Here is a 27,500-nt window from a genome sequence, read left to right as displayed (position 1 = left end):
TAAATTATAAAAAATCAAAGGGAGGACCTCTACCGCCAAAATTCTCCCCCCAAAAATTATCTTTTATTTAAAAAAATATAGCGATCCGTCTGGCGTCTAAAACAGCCGGAAATTGTCAACGGAAGTCACAGTGTTGACAACGAGTCGCCATCTTGTTGCCGAAATTCCATTGTTCGCTTCCGTGAGTCAGCATTTCATTTCAGTGCTCATTCACCTTAACGTCAAGGACCCTAAGACCTGTTTTTAGCCTCGGTCAGACCACCATCAGCAGCCATACAGTTCAGGATGAAGATGGATCACTCCCCAAAGAGAGCGCAGACACCACCTTTTTCAGCGAGGCGCATTTGGTTTTGAAATGGCATGAAGTGGCTCCAAGTTGTTCATGCGCAGCCTCAAAAAACCCTTTTGAGTCCAATTTACCAATTTTGACATTGTGGTGGATGTAGTTTATTCTCTCCACGTTATTTTTGGTTGCACACCACCAACACACGAAAGATTCAAATCCAGTTGCCACTTGGTCAGCCAATTTACACTCGGAACACCACGGGAACACCAATGCCCAGATGTTGGATCGTTTTATCCTGGGTATTCAGCTGCTGTCTTCTATGGCATTGTTCAAATGAAATTGCTTGTACTGTGGAAGTTGATTCAATAACAGACAAAAATAGTCCATGTGAGTATTTGCGATGTCTTCGCCATCCTCTGAATATCAGTCTTTGTTGTCTTCTGCATCACTGTCTGGTGTTTCCACGGCACCCAATGTAAATTGATTGCATCACATTGTTAAAGTACATCATAGCAAAGTTTCCATGGCACCCAATGTGCCTTTTGATTGCATTGCATCACATAAGCATTAAAAACCCAAGAAAGCAAATATGAGATAACTTTATATCCAATTAATCCAACAATATGTCTCTTTAAATAATTTTTTCATTTACTATTGTACTTGTGTACTGTTTACCCTAACCCTAAACCATCTTCTGTAGTCCAGTGATTCTAGTGGAGTTTGCCATGAGCAATCTTCAGGTGTGCCATGGGAAATTATCAAATTTTACTTCACTGCTCAAAAATTATTTATTTACAAGAAATAATGTCTTTGTTCCTGTAGTTATGCGAATGCAGAATCGTGACAATCAGAACAAATTAAGTATGTGCCTTCGCTCCATAAAGGTTGAAGATCATTACTGTAGTTAAATCATGTATTCTAATCAGTCACATCAAAACCACCATTACCACATACTGTAACAGAAATAATGAGTGATAACTTACTGCAGTTAAATTACTTTATTGTAGTTATATTATTACTTCACAGACACCAGAATGTTATAGCATGACTCAACTTCATACCAAAACGTTGGTGCTAGCACTAGCTCAGTAGGCTACGTGACATTTTCTTGTGTGCTCACGAGCATTATTGTACTAAAAGTATGCCACTGTATCTCAATAAGCCTTATGCTGCGTACCCGCTGGATGTGTTTTGAGCATTTCATGTTGATGACATGGAAAGTCAATGCGGTTTGCGTAGATGCATCTAAATCAGTGCAGGGTGGTTGATAAAAAAGGATGTTAAATAAATAAAGAATAAAGCCCAGTCATTGTAAAAGATTGGATGTGCTGATATCAGAAAACAAGATTTTATTGCAGTAGTCTGACATAGTGCAATCAATAAACACCAAATTTGTCTTGTAGTTTGATCTTGGCATGACATGTTGTCCATCTCAGACGCCGTTTTAAAAAATAACTTTATTCATTGTCAAATATACACAGTACTATGGCAAAACACACGACAAGGCTGGAAAAAAACTAGTTTTGAATTAAAATATAATTGCGACTCAGAGTAAATTTGTAAATTTGCAATCATTGATTGACTTTTTTGTGGAGTCACTCAGTGACGTTATTAATTGGATCGGCAAGTCATGTCATCAATACCAAAGAATGACTATGAACAGAACATAGAAATACGTTGAATTGATTTTTGATGAAATTCCAATTTAACATTTGTGGAAGGAGCGAAAACAATTTAGAGAACATTTTAAACCTGAGAAACCAGTTTGCTTATAAGGAGTAGACCAAAATCACCTATTTACAGAAGCGCAATTCTTATTGTATGTTCCAGAAAATTTTAAATGTATGGTCTCATTAAGGGTATCATAAGCTATGTACCGTCTGGTTTCATTAGTTTGCTTTTAAATAATGGTGTTGGCCCACAACAAAAGCAATGCCCATTTTTTAATTAATTATTCCATACTTTTCTACCTTTCAGTTTCAAGTTATTTCAATGAGTACGAGTACCACCTCTTTAGTACAATCTCCTGACCGCTTCATATGTCTGGCTTTTAGGATAAGTTGGCAATACGGAAGCTTTATCTTACACAGAAGAAAAAAAAAAAATCAAGCCTTGTTCCATTGTATAAAAACACCTGAAATCTCCCAAACACATGTGGGAAAGTATGTTGTTTTTTAATTAATCCAAAGTTAAACTTTTTGACCCAAAATCAAAAAGTTACAGTATGTGTTGTGAAGATAACTTTGCTCATCACCCACAAAACTCCATCCATACAGTCAAGCATGGTAGTGGCAGCATCATGCTTTGGGATGGCTTTGGTTTTTTCTTCGACTGGAACCGGGCCCATAGTCAAAGTAGAGTAAATGAAGTTTGAAATACAGTACCATTTCAGTGATAGCACAAAATATTGAGGCGTCTGATAGTGTGCTGAAAGTGAAGTGGGACATCTTTATGCATGACAATGATCCAAAGCACATTTTCAAATCAAGCAAAGAATGCCTTTGGTAGAAGAAGATTAAGTTTTTGAAGTGAACCCGCCAAAGTCCAGACGTAAATCCAAGTCAAAGTTTTGAAAAGATTTGTTTACATCACACAAACCTTGTATTTGGACGGAATTGTGTAGGCATTTCATATCCATGGCTAATAGTGGTGGTGTTAAACTAATTATCATAAGAACTGTGAAAAGTTGAAAGAAGCATGAAACTCGGGGTTTGCTCTTGATGATATCACATTTGATTTATGATGTGGAGTCATTCTCGATTTGATGTCTGGGGTCAGCTAGGAGTCATTGACCTACAGGATATGAAATTCCTATGGATGAAATTGGAAAATAATGTGTCTTGGGAATTAAATATGATCGAAATGTAAACTTCATGTGTATTTTACCAACACATATTGCATTAACTTGGATGAAAAAAAATCTTTTTCATCCTGGTTTGACTATTTCTTTCCCTTGTTTTGCTGGCTAAACACTTTTTCTTTGTTTTTCTGTATTTTTTTCATCCTGTTTAAATAATGTTTACCCCCTGTTTTTATAACAATTTTTTTCCCACTCGTATTTATTTTTTTCCGAGTTATCGGGACACATCAAACTCACGCGAGAACCTACGAACTGTAAGTGACTCCTTTCAGATGCCATTGAAAGTAACACGACCAGCTTATTTAGTTTGATCAAGTTTTATTTTTAAGACACTGGGAGAGACTCCTGTCTTTGAGTCACACAGATGGTACTGTTATTAGTTTGCCAACTTTGCGTTTGTTCATGAGCAAAGCCCAATCATTCAGATCTGCTCAGCAATGTTTGTGAAGAATCGGTTGGACAGATATGGTATGCTCCATGGATACAAGATGATTTAAAACGTATTCAGGCTAGCTATAGTGTGACTCAAGAGATGATCAGGAGAAGTGAAAATACTGGAGTGATGAAATACTGGATGGGCAGGTTGAAGGTTTGCGAGCAATAATGCTTCATTAGTGAGTTCACAAAGAGTCATTTGTCGTTCGTAGGTTCTCACGTGTTCCATGTGTCCCGATAACAGAGAAAAATTAGTCATAAAAGCAGGTGGGAAAAAAAATTGTCAGAAAAGCTGAAAAAAAAATACAAAAGGGGAAAATAGGATGAAAAAACAGGATGAATAAAACCGAAAAACGGAGAAAAATAATCAGTCAGTGAAAGAAAAAATATCCATTCATTTTCCACTTATTCTCACATGGGAGTGCTGGAGCCAATCTCAGCTATCTTTGGGGTGGAGGCGTGGTACACCCTGAACTGGTTACCAGCCAATCGCAGCGTACACGTAAACAGCCAGTCGCACTCACAGTCACACCTAAGGGAAATTTAGAATCTCCAATGAATTAATTGGAAACAGCAAAAACTACCCAGGAAAACAGAAAAAACAAAACCCTCCAAAAAATTACTCAGAAAAACAGGACTTTTTTTTTTTTTTATCCAAGTGAATACAGTACGCTTCTGTTGTATGTCAACGTTTGTACAAGAAATACATTTCTGATCATTACAATACCCCCATCGGTTAATAACTGCAACTCTTAGGGCTCCAAGGTCAAGGTCTCTCTCTCAAAAAAAAATCACATTTTGATCAATTTAAACACAAAATGTAAAGCTCCTTTGTATTTGCTCAATTAAACGTAAATATGGACATGAGAAAAGCAGGCCCTCATGAATATAATATGTATAGGCCTAGTTCAACTTCAACACATCTATAATAAAAGACTTGAACTCAAATGAAAAACTGCTAAGTTTAACAGCGTGCAGTGAGACTCCCAATGCGATATAAACAGTTGAACAGATTACATAATAAGATTCCTAAAGTCATTACAATGCATGTGATTTGTTGTAAAGGCCTTGCCATATGGAAGCTCTTTTGATGCATTGTCTCAAAGCATCTTTTGTCAAGGAGATGTTTTCTTAACCTCTGGGTGAAACAATGTTTCCTTGCTTTGTTGACGTCCAAGTATGCATTTGTTCTGTCTTAAATCAGCACAAAAAAAAGTTCTAGCCAAGACAATGACACTTCATTTCATTCTTGTGACAGTGAGGTTTTGGTTATACAGCTTGCCTTAAGGAAGGATTCTGCAGTTCCAGGGCTTGTTACATCAGTTTGAACAAGTGCTTTAGTCGAACCACTTTCATCTATCCACGCGCCGAGAATTTTGAAGATTATCATCTCAATGTGAAGACTTCTCTGAACTTCTTTATGACTAAAAGTTACTAAAATAATTATCTCACCTAAAAAACATGGAAGACCTATAAGACATAATGATAAAATGCAATAAAAATAGTATTAGTTTAAAGCGAAATTAAAAAGTTGGGTCTGGAGCAACTTCTTCAAAACAAGAACATTCTCCGGGGCCCCGAGCTTCTCCAGCAAGGTTTTTCCACAAACGAGGGCCATAAAACTCAAACCCTGCCTCGCCATGTGTTTCCTAACTTTAGGAAGAGCTAAAAGGCCCAAGCCAGAGGACCTCAGGGTCGGAGAGGGTTTGTTGTGTAAAAGGATTTCTGAGCGTTATCACCCAGGTATTTACTCGTTGAGAGGGATTTAAAGATAGTTCAGATAAAAGTTTTTCTCTTTGTGCCTCAGGACAAATAACTAAAACTTTGGTTTGATCCTAGCAAGGCTAGATAACATTCTCTGACATCTAGGATTTTACATCTAAAATGCAGTTAAAAAGAATACCGATTGGACCGGTGTCATCAGTAACCATATACCTGTATCAGTCTGTCTTATACTGCTTTGATGGTGCCAAGGAAGGCACACCAGAAATAACAGCACAATGACCGATCAAGTCATGCAGTGTGACAAAAACTCTTTAATTATTTTGAATTCTCTCAGTCATTAGTGTATTTTTATAAAGCATAATATTATGAATTACATGGAAAAAGATGACACGCTGTGGCGACCCCTAATTGGACAAGCCGAAAGGAAAAGAAGAAGAAGAAGAAGACAATGTTATGAAGTGGTATTTTTCCGAATTAAAATACACGTTGCAACATTGTTTGTTGTTTTTTTTTTTGGAGGGGAAGGCGATTAACGGCTTTTCCATTCACTTTCATGGCAAAAGATGATTTGAGTTACTTGTACTGCAACGTGCCACTCCATTCACATTGTCCCAGAATAGCTTTTTGTGTACTTGTGTAAGAAAGAAAATGTGCCTGTGTTACTTTGAGAACTGACCTGTCACCTTTCAATTTTCAGACAGGACTTTTCAAATTGTCGAATGAAGAGTTCTTCATCCAACCCCTGGAAAAGTCACATGATGAGCCCTCAGCACCCCAGGCCCATGCCATCTTCAAACGTCATGCGCCCTTCCCATCGTGGACTCCGGTTCTCCAGCCCATCTCAGGGAAACAAGCAGTCAACGGTTCCTGTGGAGTCAAAAGTAGATGTCCTTTTTTATTGTACAGTTCACACATCACTGCAAATGACTGCTTTGGCAGTTGAAAGGTGACAGTAGAACTGGATTGGCGGCTTCACAGATTATCGCAGGTTTATTTCAAGTGTAGGATTGAAAACTCGTAACTCAATTTATATCGAGTCAACTTTCCTTAACTTTTTAAATGCCATTCATCAATTGTAGCCCCTTTTACAACATGACAAAGTTTAAAAGAAAGAAACATTATACAATATAGACACATATATATATATATATATATATATATATATATATATATATATATATATATATATTATTATATATATATATATACACACAATATTGTATAGAAAGAAAATAAAAGAATTTAAAGACAAACCAGTTTTCTAAATTGTAATTACTTACGGTATTGTGGTATCCATGTGTTGGATTAGCGCCTTTGATGGGGGGGAGGGGGGGGGGCAGGACAAGGGTGTCCTGTGGCCTGTCCCGAGATTATATAACGCTACATCAGCAAACGCACAATAGTTATTATTAATGATTGTTGTATGAACAGTTTTTTGAAAAACAATACGAGTACAAACCTAACATAATATAAATACAAATAATTCCCTATTTTTCAGCATACGGGTAGCAGCAACTTTAGGGGTACGCATTTTACTTCAGGACACATTATACTTGAGAAATTAGGGTAATTGGGAAATCTATGATTAGGATTCTCTTTAACAAAGATCCTGAAATGAAAGGGTGGGTTTATGGCTTAGTTCCAGGTTACCAACATTGTACAATTAAATGGTTTCCACAGCGTCATAAGAATATACACAGCACAAGAGGAATAAGGCTTGCTCAGTTATTTGCTCAGTTATTGCTGTACAGTGAACGAACCTCTATTTGTTGCGGGGGAATCATGAGTGGGGGGCAAGACATATGCAAATAACAAAAAAATGTATACGTTCCGCAAGATGGCAACAAAGCACTAGAAACAAACACTGATAGTCAGTCGGATTGATGCATTTACTGTGGTCTGTAACAATACAAGGAATATTTAGCAAAGGGTCAACGCGATGGCTATAGCATGTATACAGTCATGAAACTATGTTATACAGATATTTGAGACAAAGAAAACAGATGGGACATCACTTGTGAGCAAGCTTTATGCACACTAGCAGTTTTTACAAAAAAATGCCAGTAAGTCATTAAACTCACTTTCTGGCATTTACACACAATAATACATATTAGAGTATCCAGACAATTTGTAAATGCAAATAAGACAAAAAAACAGTTTTTAAATTTAGCATTGAATATTCACTGGCATGAGGTGTATTCAAGGACCACAAACAGAACATTCAAACACTGAGCTAAAAAAAAAAAAAAAAAAAACACCACGGTCAATGAATTAAGCACATCACCAAGATGCTATCACAGCGAGAATAATGGATGATAGTTAAAAAAAAAAAGAACTGCAAACTTGTGAATCTCAAAACGCAAATGCATACTATATGCAAATTTGTGAATGTCAAAACCCAAATGTCAGAGGTTCAATTACATTTATTTGGATTTTACTCTTGTGTACTTATGGTCTCTGTTTTAAATGCCAATACAAATTAACTGTAATAATAACTTCGTAGTGCTGTGTTCGTGTAGATTCATGACATGTTTCCTCTTTCATACAAATTTGAATTACATAATAAGGAATTGCCATCCTAAATAGAGAACCCAGTATATCTATGTTGCGAGAGACTGTGGACCAACTGAAGTCATCTCGCTAATTTTGTCTATCTACAGTAGATATCCATCACAGTTTGGAAGAGAATGAGAGAAAGCGGGAATACTGGGAGCAGCACCACAACAGGAGGAAGAGAAGGATCCGTCAGAGGTCCATCAGCAAAGAGAAGTGGGTGGAAACACTGGTGGTGGCCGACCCAAAAATGGTGGAATACCATGGCAGCAAAGGTGTTGAAAGCTACATTCTTGCTGTCATGAACATTGTAAGTATAAAACCAAAACGTAATCACGTAAAATGCTTTTGGGTGTCTGAACATGAGTTGAACTGCATCCCTCAATTTTCTACCCACCTGATAGTGGTCAGCATCACAGGGAAGCTGGAATTTATCACCACTGATTTAGCATGAGAGGTGGGCTAAGCACATGCCAATCACAGGACTTTGGCAATTGTATTCAAAGACAGCTTGGGAGTGTGCGTCAGTAACTTTGGGAGATGGAGCAACCATTTTTATGATGGAGTGCACGAACCTTAATGCAAGACTGCTGTTTTTTTGTTTTTTTTTTTTTGTTTGTTTTTTTGCCACAGATTAGTCAGTGTGTTGGCAATAAGATAAAGGAATAGTTCAGGATTTGTATTCAAATTTTAAACGTGTATCTAATCATGATTGGTCCATTGTGCAGCACTTGTGTTTGCGTTCCAAAAATCTTTGCTACATCGCTGAGAATAAAGATGGTAAGATTTACTTACCATTGTAGGCCCAATTAAAACTACTTAGTCAGTGATAAGGAGTAAGACTGAACAATTTGGGAAATTTTGGATATTTATTTATTTATTGTTCTCTTACATTGTCACATCGCCAAAGATCAATCGAGAGCCCCCCTTTCCCTCCTTCCTTATCCCCCAACGATGGATATTATTTACACTGAGTACACTGCTTCATAGAGAACTCAAATGATCCATTCTCTCTGGATGTTTTGTGACATGCTTCTTTATAACCAAGTTTTGTCTGGAGTTCTTTGGGGAAAGGAGGAATGATGAACTCAGTTGGCAGCCTTCCAGCTTCATTTCTGATGCAACTGTATGATAGAAAAGAGTATCAAGAAAAATAAAAGCACAAACAATGAGTTAATGATTCTGTGAAAAATTCAGACCAGCTCGTAGGAATGTGCTCATGACCTAAAACTAGAATGCAAAGTTCTTTTAAATACTTTTTTATCAGTTCCTCGGGCAAATGACTCATGAGACCATTGTCTGTGTATGCAAATCAGACCAAAGCATTATTAAATTTGTACACTGCCCCTAAGGTCACATGAAAAGAAAAGTTCCCTGAAAATAAACAATGTGTTCTGACAATGTTTTTTATCTGCCTTAATGTCCTTTGTGGCTTAACTTACGTAAACAAATAAAGGCTCTGATGCACAGGAGCTTCTGAAGTCATTGTTTTAGTAGACATAAGTAACAGTCCTTTTATTTATTTTTCAGTCTCACCTTTGTCAGACTGTCTGTGTTCTGTGTCTCTGTAGTCCTGGTTCAATTCATTCGCAAGGTGATCTACCTTTACTGCACCAGTGTTACATATCCACTGGTTACTGCTGTGGCCATTGATATTTGAATGGGATTTGTCTTTGAATTTGCCCAGAGGTCACTTTTCCAAACAACTATATTGCAATTATTCAATTTTTCAAGTTTCCAATTTTTTTACAAGCTTGCATTCTGTGCATTTGCAGGAAATTGAGACAGCTGCCATTGCCAAACTGTACTAAAGAAAATATAAGCTACCGGCATACGCTGCATGAGTGTAATTTAGAAAAACTTTCACTCCTCGGAGCCCTCAACAGGGTGCTGGCCACTTTGTTTGTCTGGGCGTCAGTGCTTTGGACCCCCAGCAAGTGCCACGGTGGTACCTCAGCTTTGAAGCTCTTGTTGTGGCACGGACAGTACAGAGGTTGCCACCATTACTTATTGACTATATGTATTGTGTCTTTTGACAATACCTACCTAAAGGGGCCTAGAACTTAATTATGGTCCTTCACTACTTCATGACCACAGGTGACAAGCGAACATCATGCACGCTTACTCGGGAACACTAAAAAAACATGAATAGACTTCACTGTACTTTAGCAAATAAGATGGTTAGCTGCTTCAATAGATGGGACATCAATAGCATGCAATGAGTGGTAGGTTCCAACTTAATTTTTGTGGCTGAACTCAGGTTCAGTGACGCTTCAAATGTGAGTCAGACAATTTGATTGCTAAAACATTTGTAAAGAAAAAGAAATCCAATACCGTGGAATCCTTACGGTTTGCTCTGCTTTGTCTCACCAAGATCAAAATCAATTCCACAACTCCACGAGAATCAATGATGCTTGCAATGCATAAGGAATTAAGTATTTAACAATTTTTGTAGACTGAATTATTTGTAGGAGAAAGCATGGTCAGTTCGGTCCAATATTTTGCTATTTTCCCACTGTGCCCACTTGTAGATCCTTCTTCCGTCGAAAAGATCTGTCAGCTTTGCACTTTTTGGTTCACATCTGGTGTGGGGTTCAGGGGATAGAGACCACCCACTAAGGGCTTGTCTGCTGCTGAACAATTATTGGTCGCACCACACACTGCAAAACTGTGAGGGTCTGAAAAAGTCTTGAATCAAAAAACGCTGCAGCCTATAAGTCAGCTATGTCAAACATATGGCCCGTGGGCCGGACACAGCCTGTTGGATGATTTCATCCGGCCCGGCACGAATTTCTGAGTATGTAGAAAAAATAGAAGGGAGTCTCTAGCTCATTTCTATCAAAAGTTGTGATTTTTTTTTTTTTTTAGATAAATAGAAAACAAATGCTCTCTAGGGCCCGTAGAGGGCACTAAATGTGTAAAAGCTCTCAAGTCTGGCACGGACACAAGTTAGTCACAGGAAATTATCATTCACAAAGTGATGTGTTCAAGTAAAAATAAACTGGGAATCTTGCTTCACCATTCACCACTACTCAATAAGTTATTTTGGTCAACACAACCTTCCCAAAAAGGCACTGTCAAAAAAAAAAGAAAAGTGAACACAGAGTGCAGAATTTTTGAGGAAAAATATACTGAGAAGGATTAATTCACTACAGTGAATGCAAAACCAGTGTCCTTGGTATGTAGTCAGCAAATTACAATGTTCAGCGTCACACTGCATTGCAGGGCCGTAACAGGGTTGTCACTTAATATTACGATAGCATAAGTGTGTTCAAGATGAAACTGTCACTGCGGGGGTCGCAGCTATCCAATGGTGACACCGCACCATTTCTCTTGTCTCACAGCTGTGCGTAGGACGGCACCGGACTTTCCCGATAATTATTAGGATAAATATAAAGACAACATAACAGATTTGCTACAAGAGTTTGAGCAGAGGTTTCAAGTATTCAGTGAACATGAGAACAGATTTGGCTTTTTTCGCTCACCATTTACAGTGAAGCCTTCTGATATGCCAGCTGACATTCAACTCGAGTTTATTGACTTGCAGTGCGCTTACGCTATGAAGGATAAATTTGGGTCCGTAGGATTGGATACGTTTTATCAATATCTCTTGCCAGGTTACCCCAAATTAACAGCCGTGGCTGTAAAGGTTTTATCCATGTTTGGGAATACTTATCTTTGTGAACAATAATAAAACAAAGCAGCGGTCAAGGTTAACAAATGAACACTTGAATGTCATTGTTAAATGTGCTGGGTGTGTCAGTCTGAGCGCTCCCCGTGCTGAAAAGTCTCCTTGTGATTAATGCGCATGCGTTACTAACAGGGGAACTCTGGGCACGTACCAGACACTTACTGGGAAATCCCCTGGTCTCATAATTCCCCTTCTACATCGAAGGATCTATCATACGTTATATCCTAACCCTAACCTAACCTTAAAACAAAAATAGATAAAAAGATATACACATATATGTACATTCGCTGTGTTCGTCTTTCTGAGACGTCCAAAGCAAACAAGAACACTCGCCGAAAAGTTGTCGAATGGCACATGTTGAAGCGTGGATGGGGATGTTTCAGACTGGCCGGAAGTTTACAAAATATACGCGCATGCACATTAATCACAAGGAGACTTTTCAGCACCGGGAGCACTCAGACCGTCGCACTGCTAATCAGGATTTCACACCTAACATCGATTCTGCTTGTGAAGGCAAAATGATGCCAAGTTTCAGGAGCCAGCAGGAGCAAGAAGAATGCAGGGGTGCAGTGTGTGAGAGAGAGAGAGAGAGAGAGAGAGAGAGAGAGAGAGAGAGAAAAGTGTAATGACACGAAATTTGTTTGCACTAATGAATACATGTAATTAAAAATAAGGTTAATCTGGTTTCATATTAAATACAATTAATATTGTGCAGTATATTCTCAGCTTCAATAGGCTCAGCCACGCAGTTTGATCTGATGTAGTCTAATCTCATTGCCCATGCACTGCTAAAGCTTTTTATTTTATTTCATTTTGTATTTCATTTTTTTAATTTATTACAAAGCAGTATGACAATAAGGTGAATATATTTTTTCATAGCACCCACTTGAGTTCGTTTAGTGTGGTGAGTTGGTTCAGATGTAAAACTGCACTCAACTCAACTGTTAAAATAAACCAGTTGTTAGCGCATTCACTGCCTTCTTCTTTTTCTTTCGGCTTGTTCCGTTAGGGGTCGCCACAGCATGTCATCTTTTTCCATTCAAGCCTATCTCGTGCATCTTCCTCTCTAACCCCCACTGTCCTCATGTCCTCCCTCACAACATCCATCAACCTTTTCTTTGGTCTTCCTCTCGCTCTTTTGCCTGGCAGCTCCATCATCAGCACCCTTCTATCAACATAGTCACTCTCTCGCCTCTGAACATGTCCAAACCATCGGAGTCTGCTCTCTCTAAATACATCTCCAAAACATCCAACTTTGGCTGTCCCTCTAATGAGCTCATTTCAAATCCTATCCAACCTGTTCACACCAAGCGAGAACCTCAGAATCTTCAATTCTGCTACCTCCAGGTCTGCTTCCTGTTGTTTCTTCAGTGCCACCGTCTCTAATCCGTACATCATGGACGGCCTCGCCAGTGTTTTATAAAGTTTCCCATGCATCCTAGCGGAGACTCTTCTGTCACATAGAACACCAAACATCTTCCGCCATCTTCCATCCCACTTGAACACAGCACATTCACTGCCAAACTTGAAAATATTTTTTTCCATTTTTTTGTGAATAAATGGGCGGCATGGTGGGTCAGCTGGTACAGGGTTGGCCTCACAGTTCTGAGGTCCCGTGTTCAATCCCGGACCCGCCTGTGTGGAGTTTGCATGTTCTCCCCGTGCCTGTGTGGGTTTCCTCTGGGCACTCCGGTTTCCTCCTACATCCCCAAAACATACAACAATAATAGGACACTCTAAATTGCCCCTAGGTGTGATTGTGAGTGCGGCTTTTTTTCTCCATGTGCCCTGCAATTGGCTGGCAACCAGTTCAGGATGTACCCTGCCTCCTGTCCGTTGACAGCTGGGATAGGCTCCAGCATTCCCCACAACCCTCGTGAGGATAAGCGGGTAATAAAATGGATGAATGGATGGATGGATGGATGTGAATAAATGTTGTGCTTAGAAAAGATCCCTTGTCAGCCGTGATTGTAATACGTAGAGTAGGCTACAAATGTAGGCTGAATGATAAAGCATAGTACTGAAAAACAAAGCTAAATATTTGGTGTTGACATTCTTTTACTGATACGACTCACCTGGGAACAGAAATTCTGGATCCAGCCCCAGAGCAAACTGAGTTTGACATGCCTGCTTATAGTATAAGCTATACTGGTCCTCTGGCTCATTTGAATCATGCGTGAGCTGGAGCCCATTTAGCTGACATTGAGCGAAAGGCAGGATGTACCCAAGATTGGTCGTCAGACAGTCACAGAACCAGCAGTGTACCTTTAACGAGCTCATGAACTAAGTCAGATTTTGGGAGAACGTGAGCTGCACAGAATATTTCATCTCTGTTTGATAAATGTGATCGAGAGTGTGCTCATTCTGACGTCAGTGAAAGTTCATTTTTCATTCATGAGTGAGAGGTTTTGTTTGAGGGTTCCAGGACATAACCTGTCTGAAAACACTATATACGAGCCTTTATACACTGTGACTATGACAAAGGCGATGTTCAGCGCTGTGGGAATTATAGAGGAATAAAGTTGATGAGCCACACAATGAAGTTAGGGGAAAGAGTATGGCTTCATGCCTAGAAAGAGTACCACAGATGGATTATTTGCCTTGAGGATGCTAGTGGAAAAGTACAGAGAAGGTCAGAAGGAGCTATATTGTGTCTTTGTGGATCTAGAGAAAGCCTACGACAGATTACCAAGAGAGGAACTGTGGTACTGCATGCGTAAGTCTGGTGTGGCAGAGAAGTATGTTAAAATAGTACAGGACATGTATGATGGCAGCAGAACAATGGTGAGGTGTGCCTTAGGTGCGACAGAGGAATTTAAGGTGGAGGTGGGACTGCATCGGGGATCAGCTCTGAGCCCCTTCCTGTTTGCAGTGGTAATGGATAGGCTGACAGATGAGGTTAGACTGGAATCCCCTTGGACCATGATGTTCGCAGATGATATTGTCATATGCAGTGAAAGCAGGGAGCATGCAGAGGAACAATTGGAAAGATGGAGACATGCACTGGAAAGGAGAGGAATGAAGATTAGCCGAAGTAAAACAGAATATATGCGGGTGAATGAGAAAGGTGGAGGGGGAAGAGTGAGGCTACAGGGAGAAGAGATAGCGAGGGTGGATGACTTCAAATACTTGGGGTCAACAATACAGAGCAATGGAGAGTGTGGTCAGGAAGTGAACAAACGGGTCCAAGCAAGTTGGAACAGCTGGTGGTAGGTGTCTGGTGTGTTATGGGCAAAGTTTACAAAACAGTGGTGAGGCCTGCCATGATGTACGGATTAGAGACGGAGCACTGAAGAAACAACAGGAAGCAGAACTGGAGGTAGCAGAAATGAAGATGTTGAGGTTCTCGCTCAGAGTGAGCAGGTTCGATAGGATTAGAAATAAGATGATTAGAGGGACAGCCAAAATTGGATGTTTTGGAGACAAGATTCGAGTGAGCAGACTTCGATGGTTTGGACATGTTCAGAGGCGAGAGAGTGAGTTTATTGGTGGAAAGGTGCTGAGGATGGTGCTGCCAGGCAAAAGAGCGAGAGGAAGACCAAAGAGAAGGTTTATGGATGTGGTGAGGGAAGACATGAGGGCAGTTGGGGTTAGAGAGGAAGATGCAGAAGATAGGCTAAGATGGAAAAAGATGACACGCTGTGGCGACCCCTAATGGGACAAGCCGAAAGGAAAAGAAGAAGATAGACTGTGACTATGAATAAACTTTTTATTTGGCAAATGATTCAGGGTGGGTGTGGCCATCATTTATAGCAGGCAGGTCGCAGCTGCTGGAAAATGCTCGGTGCATTCAGGGACACTTTGTGAATTATGCACTTTGGTGCTACTTTTCAATCGTACATAACTGAAAAATGTGTGACTAGGAAAATTGCTATTTGTTTTAGATTGCTTGCATTAAAATGCCAATATCCTTTTACTAGTCATACTGTGTTATATTTTTTTGTTTGCATTTTAAGGACAAAAGTAGTGTTTTTCCCAATGTTTTTTAGATTTTAGGGCAAAAGCTGCAACTGGCTTTGACAGTGTTGATTTAATGGGTGGCAATAATGGGAAAATGAAATGCCAGTATTTTGAGGGTTCTAGTCCATTAGCAACATTTTGACAGTGAAAAAAATATGAATTGGTTCATTTTTGGGATGGAAAATTTTGTTTTAGTTTAATTTTAAATTCTGTACTAAACTAGGTCATTTGTGGAACAGTGAACTGAACTTTGAACCTGTTCCCATGTAAAATAAACTTTCCCAACACTGCACAGGGCTCATATATACAGACAACCATTCACACTAATGGCTAATTTGAGTGTCGTCCCCCCAAAAAAAAAAAAAAAAAAAAAATGTTACAATTGTTTTTAAAAATAATCAATTGAATGGATGTTCACTGATGGTGTAGCAGTACGATTGTCTGACTTTGGTGTGGACAGTGGTGGTTTCATCCACCTTGAGGACAGATTGGGTTCAGTTGCCTTCAGTGCCAATGTGAATGTGAGTGTGAATGTGGTCAATGGTTATTTATATCTACATGTGCCTTGTGACCGGCAACCAGTTCAGAGTGGAGTCTGAATTTTTCCCAAAGTTAGCAGGGGTAAGCTCCACCGACCCTAACCAGGATCAGCTGTGTTGGATGGATGAATCGAATTGTTGTTGTTTTATTAAGAAATCTCCAAAGTTTTAGCTACTTTCGTTGTATGAGTGTACCAAGTCTGTCTGGATGTGTTAGTTCTGCAACTTTTCTTTCCTCACATCACTATCTAGTCCCGAGCCTGTTTTAGTCGTTAAGACTTCTTTGTTTGGGATTTCGTGAACTCACTTCCTTTTACATGACAGATTTTACTCAATAAAGTACTGCATTTCTTGTCTGACAGCTTCTAATTAAAATCGTGTCAGAATTCAGAATCCCAGGGAAGTACATTTGAGGCCAGACGGAAAGAGAGTTCATTGACTGAGAGGCTTCTGGTTTTGTAGACAATAATAGATTCAGGAAGCTGTTATTATTGCACATATATCCTCTTTGAACTTCCAAGCTGTGAAGGGTTTGCATTTGCGAAAACAATCTTGCACAGTGCCAAGAGAGAGCTCCTCTGCCCTTGTCCACACAACAAGTAATGACATCATCTTCCTCGATGTGCAGATGTTCCATTGTCTACATAGTGACACTGTGTTAAGATTGTCAGTGTCCGAAGAAGTTTGTGGAGGGTTTTCATGCTGTTCAAACATATGGTGTTAGTCATGACACGTGCAGCAGCTGGGACATTAATCTCTAAATACTTTAAATGGAGGCCAGACTAAAGCAAATGAGTAGAAGAAGGATGCTGTGTGGATTCAAAAGGAAAAATTAAACATCTGGATGTGGTAAAGACGGACAGCATGTGGCCCAGTGCCTGAAAATCAAGTGCCATGCTTGTTCAAGGAATGATTTTGCAGCTCCATTTTGTATTCACTCAATAGAGAGAAATTTTAAAAAAAAAGGAAATCAATAATGATAATAGCACTAGGAAAGCTGCACTGATTATAAAAATATTGAGGTGGCAGTAGCTATTCAGTCACTTAAACAGGAGCCACTTGGCTCCACATAAAATAGTTCATAATGAATCATTGTTGCTTTACAGTTCTGAGCGTATGTGTGGGTTACTTTTAAATGAGGTGTTCTTTCATGCTCTGGTTAGGTGCCAGTGATTACAGTTATTAAGATACCTGGTCCGTGATTTGACATGGTGGCTTAAGTAAAAACGTCAGTACAAGCGGTTATTCATGTAGCAGTATCGGTTTTGTGTTCATTGTTGTACTATGTGGAATGATGCATATATATATATATAAAATAGAAGATGCTCATTTCAGCTCACTGTGTGGCTTTTGTTTAGATTGCTTATGTCACCGCTTCACAAGTTTAAGTAACCAAGCTTGAGTGGATGCAATTTTCAAAACCTTTTTAAGACTGAATTACTGTATATACAGTATGAGTGAACACATTGAAGAGGGCTCATATTCAGAGTCAGAAAAGTCAATCTCAAGAGAGGTTAGCGGCTGCGATTGAGTGCTACACACCACTATCATGTGCCTCTGTCACAATGCTCCTTTCTGAGAAGTTTTAAATACCGGTACTTTCATACCACTCATCATTAGCTCGCTCGTCTTTACCGGCAGATAGTCAGATAAGTCCTTAGTGGATCGTTGACTGGGAGTGATGTCCATCTATGGATGGACACACTTGATTTTCTTTGTCATTCTTTGTGGTTTTCAGGTCAATAAAAAGGAAGAGAGGGAAAAACCCTGAAAATGTTGAGATAAAGCAGTTGCTTTTTATTGGTTAGTGAAAAGTACATTCTTAAGATGTCACCCATTCACATGAAGTTGGCAGCAAGACAAACTAGCTGTAATCCTGCATTTTATAAACAAGAACAAGACCGTGGCACTAAAGCAAAAAAGCCAAACTGCATGGAACCAACATTTATGTGAATGAACATTTAACTAAAAAGAATGTGGAGCTTGCCAAAACGGCTCACTGAAGAACAGAAAGATCCACTCAACATGGACTGCCAACTCTAAAGTCTTAATCAAGTTCAGTGGAAGGGAAGCAAGGGTGATGGTCACCAATAATGTAGAGGAATTTACAGTAATAAATTTCACTGAAACTGATGGCCCATGACCTATTAAGTCAGTATTCCACTTCATCCTTTTTCTGATAGATTGGTCCAGGAGCAATTATTATGTTTTGACCAACTCATCATGTCAGTTTGTGATGACATGGCTGCAGATGATTACAGTACATTGCTTGGCCAATTTTTAGTGCTGCAAGGGATTTATGTCGCACAGCAATCAACGTGTGACTGTCATGGTAGTATGTTGTGTGATTTCTTAATATTTTAATCCAGACTAACTATCGGGCAAAAAAAGAAAGTGTTCGGACGAATATGTACAACATAAATTCAAATGTATGAAGCTGAATGGAGGTGGGGAATACAAGAACCTGATGCCTGCTGAATTCAAGATGAAGAGAGCCAGATTCCATGAAAAAAGGCCACTCGGCCTGCTCGTGGGTTTCTACCCATGAGCAAACTGATCCTCACAGCATCGTATGAAGTTGCTTACCTGATTGTGAAGCAGGGCTAGCCACATACCATTGGTGAAACATTCGTAAAACCAGCTGCGCTAAAGATGGTAAATCTGATACTCGGAACAGCACCTGAAGGTAAATTATCCCAAATTCCTTTTTCAAATGACACCATTAGCGACAGAATAGAGGACATGAGTGAAAACATCTTGGCCCAAGTAGTGACAGACTGATTTCAAGCCTGGCAAAATTCAGCCTTCAACTCGACGAGACCACAGACGTTTCTGATCTAAGACAGCTTGCAGTTTTTGTGTGCTATGTGGAAGACGATATGATAAATTAAGATTTTTTTATTTTGTAAGCTTCTTATAACAACTACGGCAGCCGATGTGAGGAAGCTTTTAGATGACTTCTTCAGAGACAATAATCTTTCGTGGAATATGGTTTCTGCAGTTTGTAGGGATGGGGCTCCAGTCATGCCTGGAATAAAGTCTGGTTTCAGTGCACTAGTAAAAGCCGATGCACCACACATCAATGTTACGCATTGTATTTTGCATGCGCTGGCAACAAAAACCTTGCTTCCAAAATTGGCACAAGTGTGAAAAACTGTAATGGAATGTGTAAACAATCTTTGAAAATGTGCCCTGAGGCATCGCATCTTCCATGAGCTATGTAAAGAAATGGGCTCTGATTCCGGGTGCTTCCGTACCATTCTAATATTTGCTGGTTCTCCCGGGTACAGGTGCTGAATCGTGTTTTTGCCTTGCATATGGAATTAGTCTTGTTTTTCAAGAGCATCAATCTTGTCATGCAGATTACTTAAAAACCTCTGAGTTCATTTCTCATTTTAGCATACATGGCTAATATAGTTGGAGCTTTCAAGCAGCAGATGCAGCGTTGTGAAGTCAACATCGTGGAAGCAGAAGAAAACCTGAAGGTTTTTAAAAATAAGATACCATTATGGATACGACAAACAGAGAACAATAACTTGGCAAACTTTCCCCTTCTGGATGACTGTAAGTAAAATCAAAGCTTTTTCTGGAATCGGGGACATTTCTGTACCCAAGGAACAGAAGCAGGCAATTACCACACACTTAGATGACCTTGCAAACTGTCTCGATGGATACTTTGCTACAAGAGAGGACTATCCAAGATGGGTGAGACAGCTATTCCCCTTTGCTGTTGAGACAGCAGATATCAATGATGAATACCTCGACAAAAATAATTGAAATTCAGCAGAGCCAAGTTCTTCAGAACAACAACATTTTGGTCTTGACAAATGGAAAAGTGGTCAGTCATTGCGTAGAAAGCTGTGGAGTTTTCTACCATTTGTTACAACATATCTTTACGAGCAATCCTTTTAAAGGGTGCTGGACATAAAAAAAAGAAAAGGAACAGGAACACATTTGCTGTGAAAATGACATGAGGGTGGCACTTGCCAAGGTGAAGCCACGATTTTCTGAACTGGTCTCTCGAAGGGAACAGCAGAGGTCACACTGATTTGCAGGTATGGAATTTGTTGAGTGCATGCATCGTGTTGGTTTTGTTCTTTGAACAAGGTGATTCATTTTTTTGCTCCAGTATAAAAAAATACTTCTGTCTTGAATTTGCAAAACAATCACATTTTATTTTTCTATAAAGTAAGGCTCTGTGAATGTGCATATAAAACTGGTGGGGTTGAGTACCTCCAAAAAGGTTAAGAACCATCGTCGTGTGTACAGGACTTTTCATGGGTTTTGATTGTTTGAGTCATGATTTATGATGCTGACTGAAAATAAATCACATTCATTCATTCATCACTTCAACTTGATAGTGTAGTGAGGGGAAGAGGACATGGCATAATTTTTGTATGCAGGTATACAAACCACCTCCCACCCCATTAGGGTTATCACTGAAGGATTCCTGTTGTAAAACACTACCTCTGATCTAGAAGAAAGAGTGTAAGGCGGTCTAAAAAAAATAAAATACAATAATACATAGCCGTACTCAAAGTCAATTTTCTTCAGTCAATTGATATTAAGAATACTTGCACTATTTGTGGCGGCACGATGTCTCAGCTGGAGAGCATTGGCCTCGCACACAATTCCAAGGTCCTGCGTTCAATCCCGGATCTGCCTGTGAGGAGTTTGCATGTTCTCCCCATGCCTGCGTAGGTTTTTGTCCGGGCACTCCGGTTTCCTCCTACATCGCAAAAACATGCAAGATTAATTGGACACTCTAAATTGCCCTTAGGTGTGATTGTGAGTCCGGCTGTTTGTCTCGTTGTGCTCTGCAATTGGCTGTCAACCAGTTCAGGGTGTACCCCGCCTCCTGCCCGTTAACAACTGGAATAGGCTCCAGCACTCCCCACGACTCTTGTGAGGATAAGTGGCTAAGAAAATTGATGGATGGATGCACTACTTGTATTGTAGGTTGCATGGACATTTTGATGACAACATGAGTACGAATGAAGTCTTCCAGTCCACTACTTTTGTTGTCTAATGCAGGGGTGCTCAATGCACCAATCGCCATCGACTGGGGCAGTTTTGGTCGATCGTGACGGCGTGCTGCGAGGAAAAAAAAAGAGAGATCAGCTGTTTTTTCTGACCTTTAGCTCACTTCGCAAGTGCAAACAACGACAGTACAAGCAGTCAGCGAGTTCCAACCTATTTTAAGCCCTCGCTTAAGAATTCTTATCAAACATGAGTGGATGTTGGAGTAAAGAAGACAAAAACATATCACTTTCATTCGGAATGTGAGGTGGACTTTTTTGTCACGATGTCATTTTTGAAGCGCTTTTACCTAATCTGACAGTGTAGTGAAATGTGGAGCGGCATTTTTTAACTGTTTATGGAAAATACGACATCGACATTCCGCCAAAAAGCAACCTGAGAATGAGAAAAGTGAATGAACCAAAGTCCCAATTGGCCACACAGCAGTCACTATACACACAATATAGTTCAACAGCGAAAGCCGCCGCCGAAGCATCGTTCTGGGTTCGCCACATCAACGTGAATAACAAGAAGTCCTTCCAAGACGGAGAGATGGTAAAAGAGGCATAGCTGACTCGTTGTTCCAATCTTTTAAAAATTAGGCGGAAATATTATCTTCAATAAAATCTCTGCAGCTGTTAAGGAGTACAGTTACACGGTGCTGTGAAGCCGTGGCTGATGTGTAGAAGGAAATCGGAGATTGCGAGTGTTTCTCACTGCAGTTGGACAAATCCACTGATGTGAGTGACACAGCCCAGGTGTGCATTTTCATTCGCATGGTGTTTAGTGATCACCAATGTGAACTCAGATAAGTTACAAAAAATGTTTATGGTTCACTATGTTGTGTTGTGCAATATTGCCTCATGCGGTTATGCAAGGCACACAAACATACATTTACACATAATTAATCCTCAATATACTTTAAAATAAATACGTTTTGCATTTTTGTAGTGGGTAGATCTTTGTGGCTTGGTCATTCTATTTCATTATTAGTGCTTCTATTAAAAAAAAAAAAAAAGACCCCCCCCCAATCCTTCACCCCTCCTTCCCCCCACACCCCCTTTCGGGTCGATCACGAGAGGCTGGCTGCTTGAAAAGTAGATCTTATGGTAAAAAAGCCTGGGCACCACAAAATTAACCACCGCAGTAATTTTGACACAAGAAATAGTAGGATAGATAAAGTGGATGGTGGATCTGTTTTTTTTTTTTTTTCACTTTGAGTCACTATCAGTTGAATCTTCAAAACCCCAGAATCATAATGGCACTGCCGGTTTGATCTTCATTCTTCAGAACCGGGAAGTTTCAAGTAAAAGCTCCATGTACACAAACGAGAATGAGAGTGTGTGGGTGTGTTTGTGACAATTTAGATGTGCTCATTATATTATTTTTGAGTTCGCCTGCGCCTGCCTGGCGCCAGGCATCCACCACGCCAGAAGCCCAGATTGAAATTGTCAAATTAAACTTAAATAATGGGATTTCCTCTGCTAACCTTTTAAATTAATAGGGAGGAATTCCTCCCAAAGAAAATATGCTTGACAGTTATGATGTTATGCTGTGTGTTACATGAACTGTAGATGGGATTCATTGTCGAAAACAGCACTTTGTGATCATTTTTAATATTAACTGTTAATATTACATTGTAATCTAAAAAGGATTATGATTGTTACATTGTTAACAACCTGGAGCCTTGCTCCATCTGTTATCTTCGCCACTTATCCTCATAAGGGTCACGGGAGTGCTGGAGCCTATCCCAGGTGTCAACGGGCAGGAGGCGGGGTACACCCTGAACTGGTTGCCAACCAATTGCAGAGCACAAAGAGACAAACAGCCGGACTCACAATCACACCCAGGGGCAATTTAGAGTGTCCAAATAATGCTGCATGTTTTTGGAATGTGTTAGGAAACCAGTGTGCCCGGATAAAACCCACATGGGGAGAACATGCAAACTCCACACAGGGCGGGCTGAGATTGAACATTGCTCCTCGGAACTGTGAAGCCAACGCTTTGCAGCTGTGCCGCCGCTTTAATATATATTTGAAATGAAAATAAGTAACATTAATGACAAGTAGTTTGACTACATCTCCCCCTCCCCCATGTTACATGAAATGTGTTAGTAGAATCCACCATTTGTACTTGTCTGTATGTTCTTGCTTCCAGGTAGCAGGTCTTTTCCAAGATCCAACTATCGGAAACGCCATCAACATTGTTGTGGTTCGACTTATCTTACTGGAGCAGGATGAGGTAAAATGCTTTGTCTTGATTCTGGGTTTATTGACACTAATTCCAATTCCACACAATGTCATTCTGGCACAAGGGATCAGCACTCGCTGTTCTCTTAAGTGGCCTTGATTGAACGCTACCTCATAGTGAAAGGCAAAGTGAAATGTCTTTTTTTTTAAACACTTAACTTAGGGGGTAAGCTGATTGGCTCTCCGCAGCGTTAATATCAAAGAAAGTTGTCAGAAAAGTGGCTTAGACCTGATCTACACTGAAAGTCCAAGTGCCCAATTTCTATTTACTGTATTTACTCTCTGTTTACATGTACCTTTCAAGTGTCACATCCAATATGGCTGTTTACATTCACTGAACACACGGATAAAGCAGCAGACACCCAAATTGAATGTAAGAAAAAACAAAAAAAAACTCCAGAAGCTATCTATCTATCTATATCTATCTATCTATCTATCTATCTATCTATCTATCTATCTATCTATCTATCTATCTATCTATCTATCTATCTATCTATCTATCTATCTATCTATCTATCTATCTATCTATCTATCTATCTATCTATCTATCTATCTATCTATCTATCTATCTATCTATCTATCTATCTATCCATCCATCCATGGGCAACAATACATATCTGTGTCGAATATCGTTCGCACCAGTGGTCATGTTGTAGTCACACAATATTCCATTTTATGTCAAACTTTGACAATGAGGAGCTGCGCAAAGCTAACCTATCTGCTGTCCTACCCTTTTTGTTGAATGCACATCCCCTATGCTGCCCCTTGCACATTCATTCCAACAAAGGAAGGGTGCATTCAAGATTTCCCCAACTCCCTAATGCAGAAATTCACCCAGATGCCCTGACTCAACTCTGAATATGTGCCATCTTGAGTGTAGCAGAACAGCACTTGAGGGTATTTCCGAATCCACCGCAAGTTGCTGAGACAGAAGCTTTCAATATGGATAGTTCTATAGACCCTACTGATTTTCAAAATTCTTGACATTCTTCAAATCTAGCATTTGGAATGACTTTAATTTGGTTTTAGTGTTAAGAATGTCGCAAATCGCAAGCGTGACTAAACTACTTTGGAGACCCCTGACCCTCTAAACCTAAGATTTTTCCTTTGCTAGATTACCTGGAAGCTTTTTATATACAAAAAAAGTTCAAAATACATTATTGTGGCTATTTTATAAACATTCTCCAATTTATTTTCTGCACCAGAGAGCTGTATCACTTATTTTTGGCATGCCGGTAAGCTGGTTATTTTATCCATGAAATCAACTAATGAATTGGTGACTATTAGTGACCACTGAATTAATTACTTCAATTTAGTCCACCCCATATATCAACTGACACATTTGTGTTTTTTGTTTTTACAATTTTGAACACTTAGTGGAGAAGTGTTGTGTTATTTTCTCTGCTGGTATCAATGTCTGTAAAATGCTGTTTGGGTGCCGTGAAGGAACATCTTGATGATTGTGATTAAAACTTGTTTGGATGTTGCGTAGGAGGATTCAGACAGTGAGGGTCTAATATGGCTGAAACCGACACCATTATTCTGTCTTGTCCATCAAATACAACGTGCTTTTCTCTTTGCATTGACGTGTCACTTTTTTTTCCTATTTTATCTTTCCTGCAATCCGTTCCATTGTGACATTTCATATACAGGAAGACTTAAAGATAACTCACCATGCCGACAACAGCTTGAGTAGCTTTTGCAAGTGGCAGAAACGGCTGAACATGAAGGGAGACGATCATCCCCTGCACCATGATGTGGCCGTTCTTCTTACGAGGTAACTAAATTTTGCTGGATAGGAAGGTGAACCTAACTGGTGGGAAAATGATGAGAAGTCATTTTTATGCGATAGAAAGTGATTTACAAAGCAGAGAGAAAGTAGCACAGGATGTAAGGGGTGTGTAGATGAGACTGTTGTAGCTAGTGGGTGAAGGACTCTGATGACAGTCTGTTAAAAATTTATGTTGGGGCTCACACATCCGTTTGAAGCATTTCTTTCAACTATCAATGTGGGAAAATTATTCCCTACTCTCTATTCATCCATTTTGAATATCACTTATCCTAACTAGGGTCGCAGGCGTGCTGGAGCCTATCTCAGCTATGTTCGGTCAGGAGGCGGTGTACACCCAGACTATTGCAAAGCACATAGAAATTAACATCTATTTGCACTCACATTCACACTTAAGAAACAATTCAGAGTCTTCAGTCAACCTACCACGCATGTTTTTGGGATGTGGTCATGAAACTGGAGTACCTGAACAAGAAAAAAATCCTCCATGCATCCTCTTAATTTTTCTCTCCTCCCTTACTGTTTAGAAGAATCACCATTCCTCAGAGTTATTTCTGTAAGGGTTAACCCTAACCCTAACCCTAAATCCAGTAATAGTTTGTCCCGAGCAATAAATTGATAATGAAGTCCACAACAATCTATGTACAATTATGGCGCAATCGTCGTTCTCACACAGAACATTTTAGGTAAGGGACAAGAAATACAAGAGTCTTTCCCTCAAGCTGCACGCCTACAGTAGTCTGTAAACAAACACAGTGGAGCTGAGCTTCTACTAGTTAACATCATATCTATCAATGTGTTTTTGGTTGAATGTTTGTTATTTACTCAATTATGAATCCAGCTTCAAGCGACATTCAAGCAGCCTACTCTGGGCTCTTTAGAAAGAGCTAAAGCAATAAAAAAACGTACTTGTTACTGGATTCCAAAGGAACTAATTCATACTGTCACTGTTGCACTTGTCTGCAGCCCTTGTTTTGTAAAAACAAGATGAGCTATTATTTATATTATAATTTATAACTATTGCCATCATATATAATATAAATTACAGTGGTACCTCTACTTACAAATGTCTCTAGTAACGAAAAATTTAGCTTAATATACGCCTTCTCGGAAAAACATTGTCTCTAGTTAGGAGGGAAAATTCAGTATACAAAAGGAAAAAATAGGCGTTGGCTTTGCAGCCACCAGATTCCACTGAATCTGAACATCCTTTATCTTGGTTTGTGTGGCCTGAGAGAGCTGCTCTCCCATTGGCTATCGCCGTAGCATTTTCCTGGCCTCCCATCGGCTAGGAGGGATGTTAATCTTTACCCATGACGTATGTCCTGTATCTTGGTTTGTGTAGCGCAATAGAGCTGCTCTCCCATTAGCTATCGCCGGAGCATCTACCAAGCATCCCATTGACTAGGGGGGATGTCAATCTGTACCCATGATGTACTTCCTGTATCTTGGTTTGTCTGCGCAATAGAGCTACTCTCCTGTTGGGTTTGAACCCAGCCGCTGGATGAATTATGCAAATGAAGGGACAAAAAAGGTCTTCAATTTAGCCCAGGGAGACAGATTTTGGCTGACCAGCTGCAACTCCAACACCGGTTCTGAGTCAGCCATACTGGTGTCCCCCTTTTTATTAATTTCTCAAAACAAAGGGTCACAAGATTACACAACAAATAGAAGAACAGATGGCAATACCAACACAAAGACAAATTTGAAAGTAAACATTTCTCCAAAGCTGCAGCATTGTCCAAATAAACTTGCTGGAGATCAGGAAGGCATCTGATTTACAGCATGTTTATGGTGTTGAGGAGCATCTGCTTTGAAGTCAGCAAGGGGGTGCGTCACTCCTCAAGTCATACCTGTCAACTTTTCGGAGCGTCAACCTGTATGAACTCAAAAAAAATCCTTACAGATAGCAAAAAAATCCTTATAACATACCGTTAGCAAATTATTTGTCAAAATAACGGTGGGAAAAAACACTAAGTTTTTCAATTATTTTTAGTGTAGATCTCCATAATGATAATATCTGAAGTTAATGTCAAATTCTACTAATTAGAATGATCAAAATGATGGCTATTTATCAGCCAGGCTACAATACCTCAGATATTTGCAAGAGAGAGTCACCAAAGAGAATCAGTGATGGGGAAAGAAAAATGTTTTGAAAGATTACATATCTACTGAATGCTGATGATCAATTCCTTAGTTTTAGTGAATAAGGAAGGAGCTGATCTGTATGATAATGCTAACAGTAAGGTATAGATGAACTCACTGACATTAGCTATTGTTCTTATGAAGCCATTCTCAATCTTAGTAAATGGAATGTCTATCTTGACATACATATTACACCCTTGTGGTGAAAACAAAGCATTCAATTATATTATTGTCAGCTGTTATAAAAAT

The 27,500-nt window shown here is 39.5% G+C and overlaps 1 protein-coding gene across 3 annotated transcripts in view; it reads left to right on the top strand.

Annotated features, from left to right (window-relative positions):
* Positions 1-27,500, top strand: part of LOC133498474 (A disintegrin and metalloproteinase with thrombospondin motifs 7) — a 122,908-nt gene that overhangs the window by 20,604 nt on the left and 74,804 nt on the right. For all 3 annotated transcript variants that reach the window (XM_061815340.1, XM_061815339.1, XM_061815341.1), the window contains exons 3-6: positions 6,004-6,187; positions 7,967-8,169; positions 23,226-23,309; positions 24,970-25,094. In XM_061815340.1, coding sequence (XP_061671324.1) covers positions 6,004-6,187; positions 7,967-8,169; positions 23,226-23,309; positions 24,970-25,094 — 596 coding nt within the window. The remainder of the gene's footprint in view (positions 1-6,003; positions 6,188-7,966; positions 8,170-23,225; positions 23,310-24,969; positions 25,095-27,500) is intronic.

Source organism: Syngnathoides biaculeatus, chromosome 3 (genome assembly GCF_019802595.1).
Source record: "Syngnathoides biaculeatus isolate LvHL_M chromosome 3, ASM1980259v1, whole genome shotgun sequence".
Taxonomy (NCBI): domain Eukaryota; kingdom Metazoa; phylum Chordata; class Actinopteri; order Syngnathiformes; family Syngnathidae; genus Syngnathoides; species Syngnathoides biaculeatus.
The sequence above is the reverse complement of the archived record's forward strand: the minus strand, read 5'-3'. Positions and strand labels throughout refer to the sequence as shown.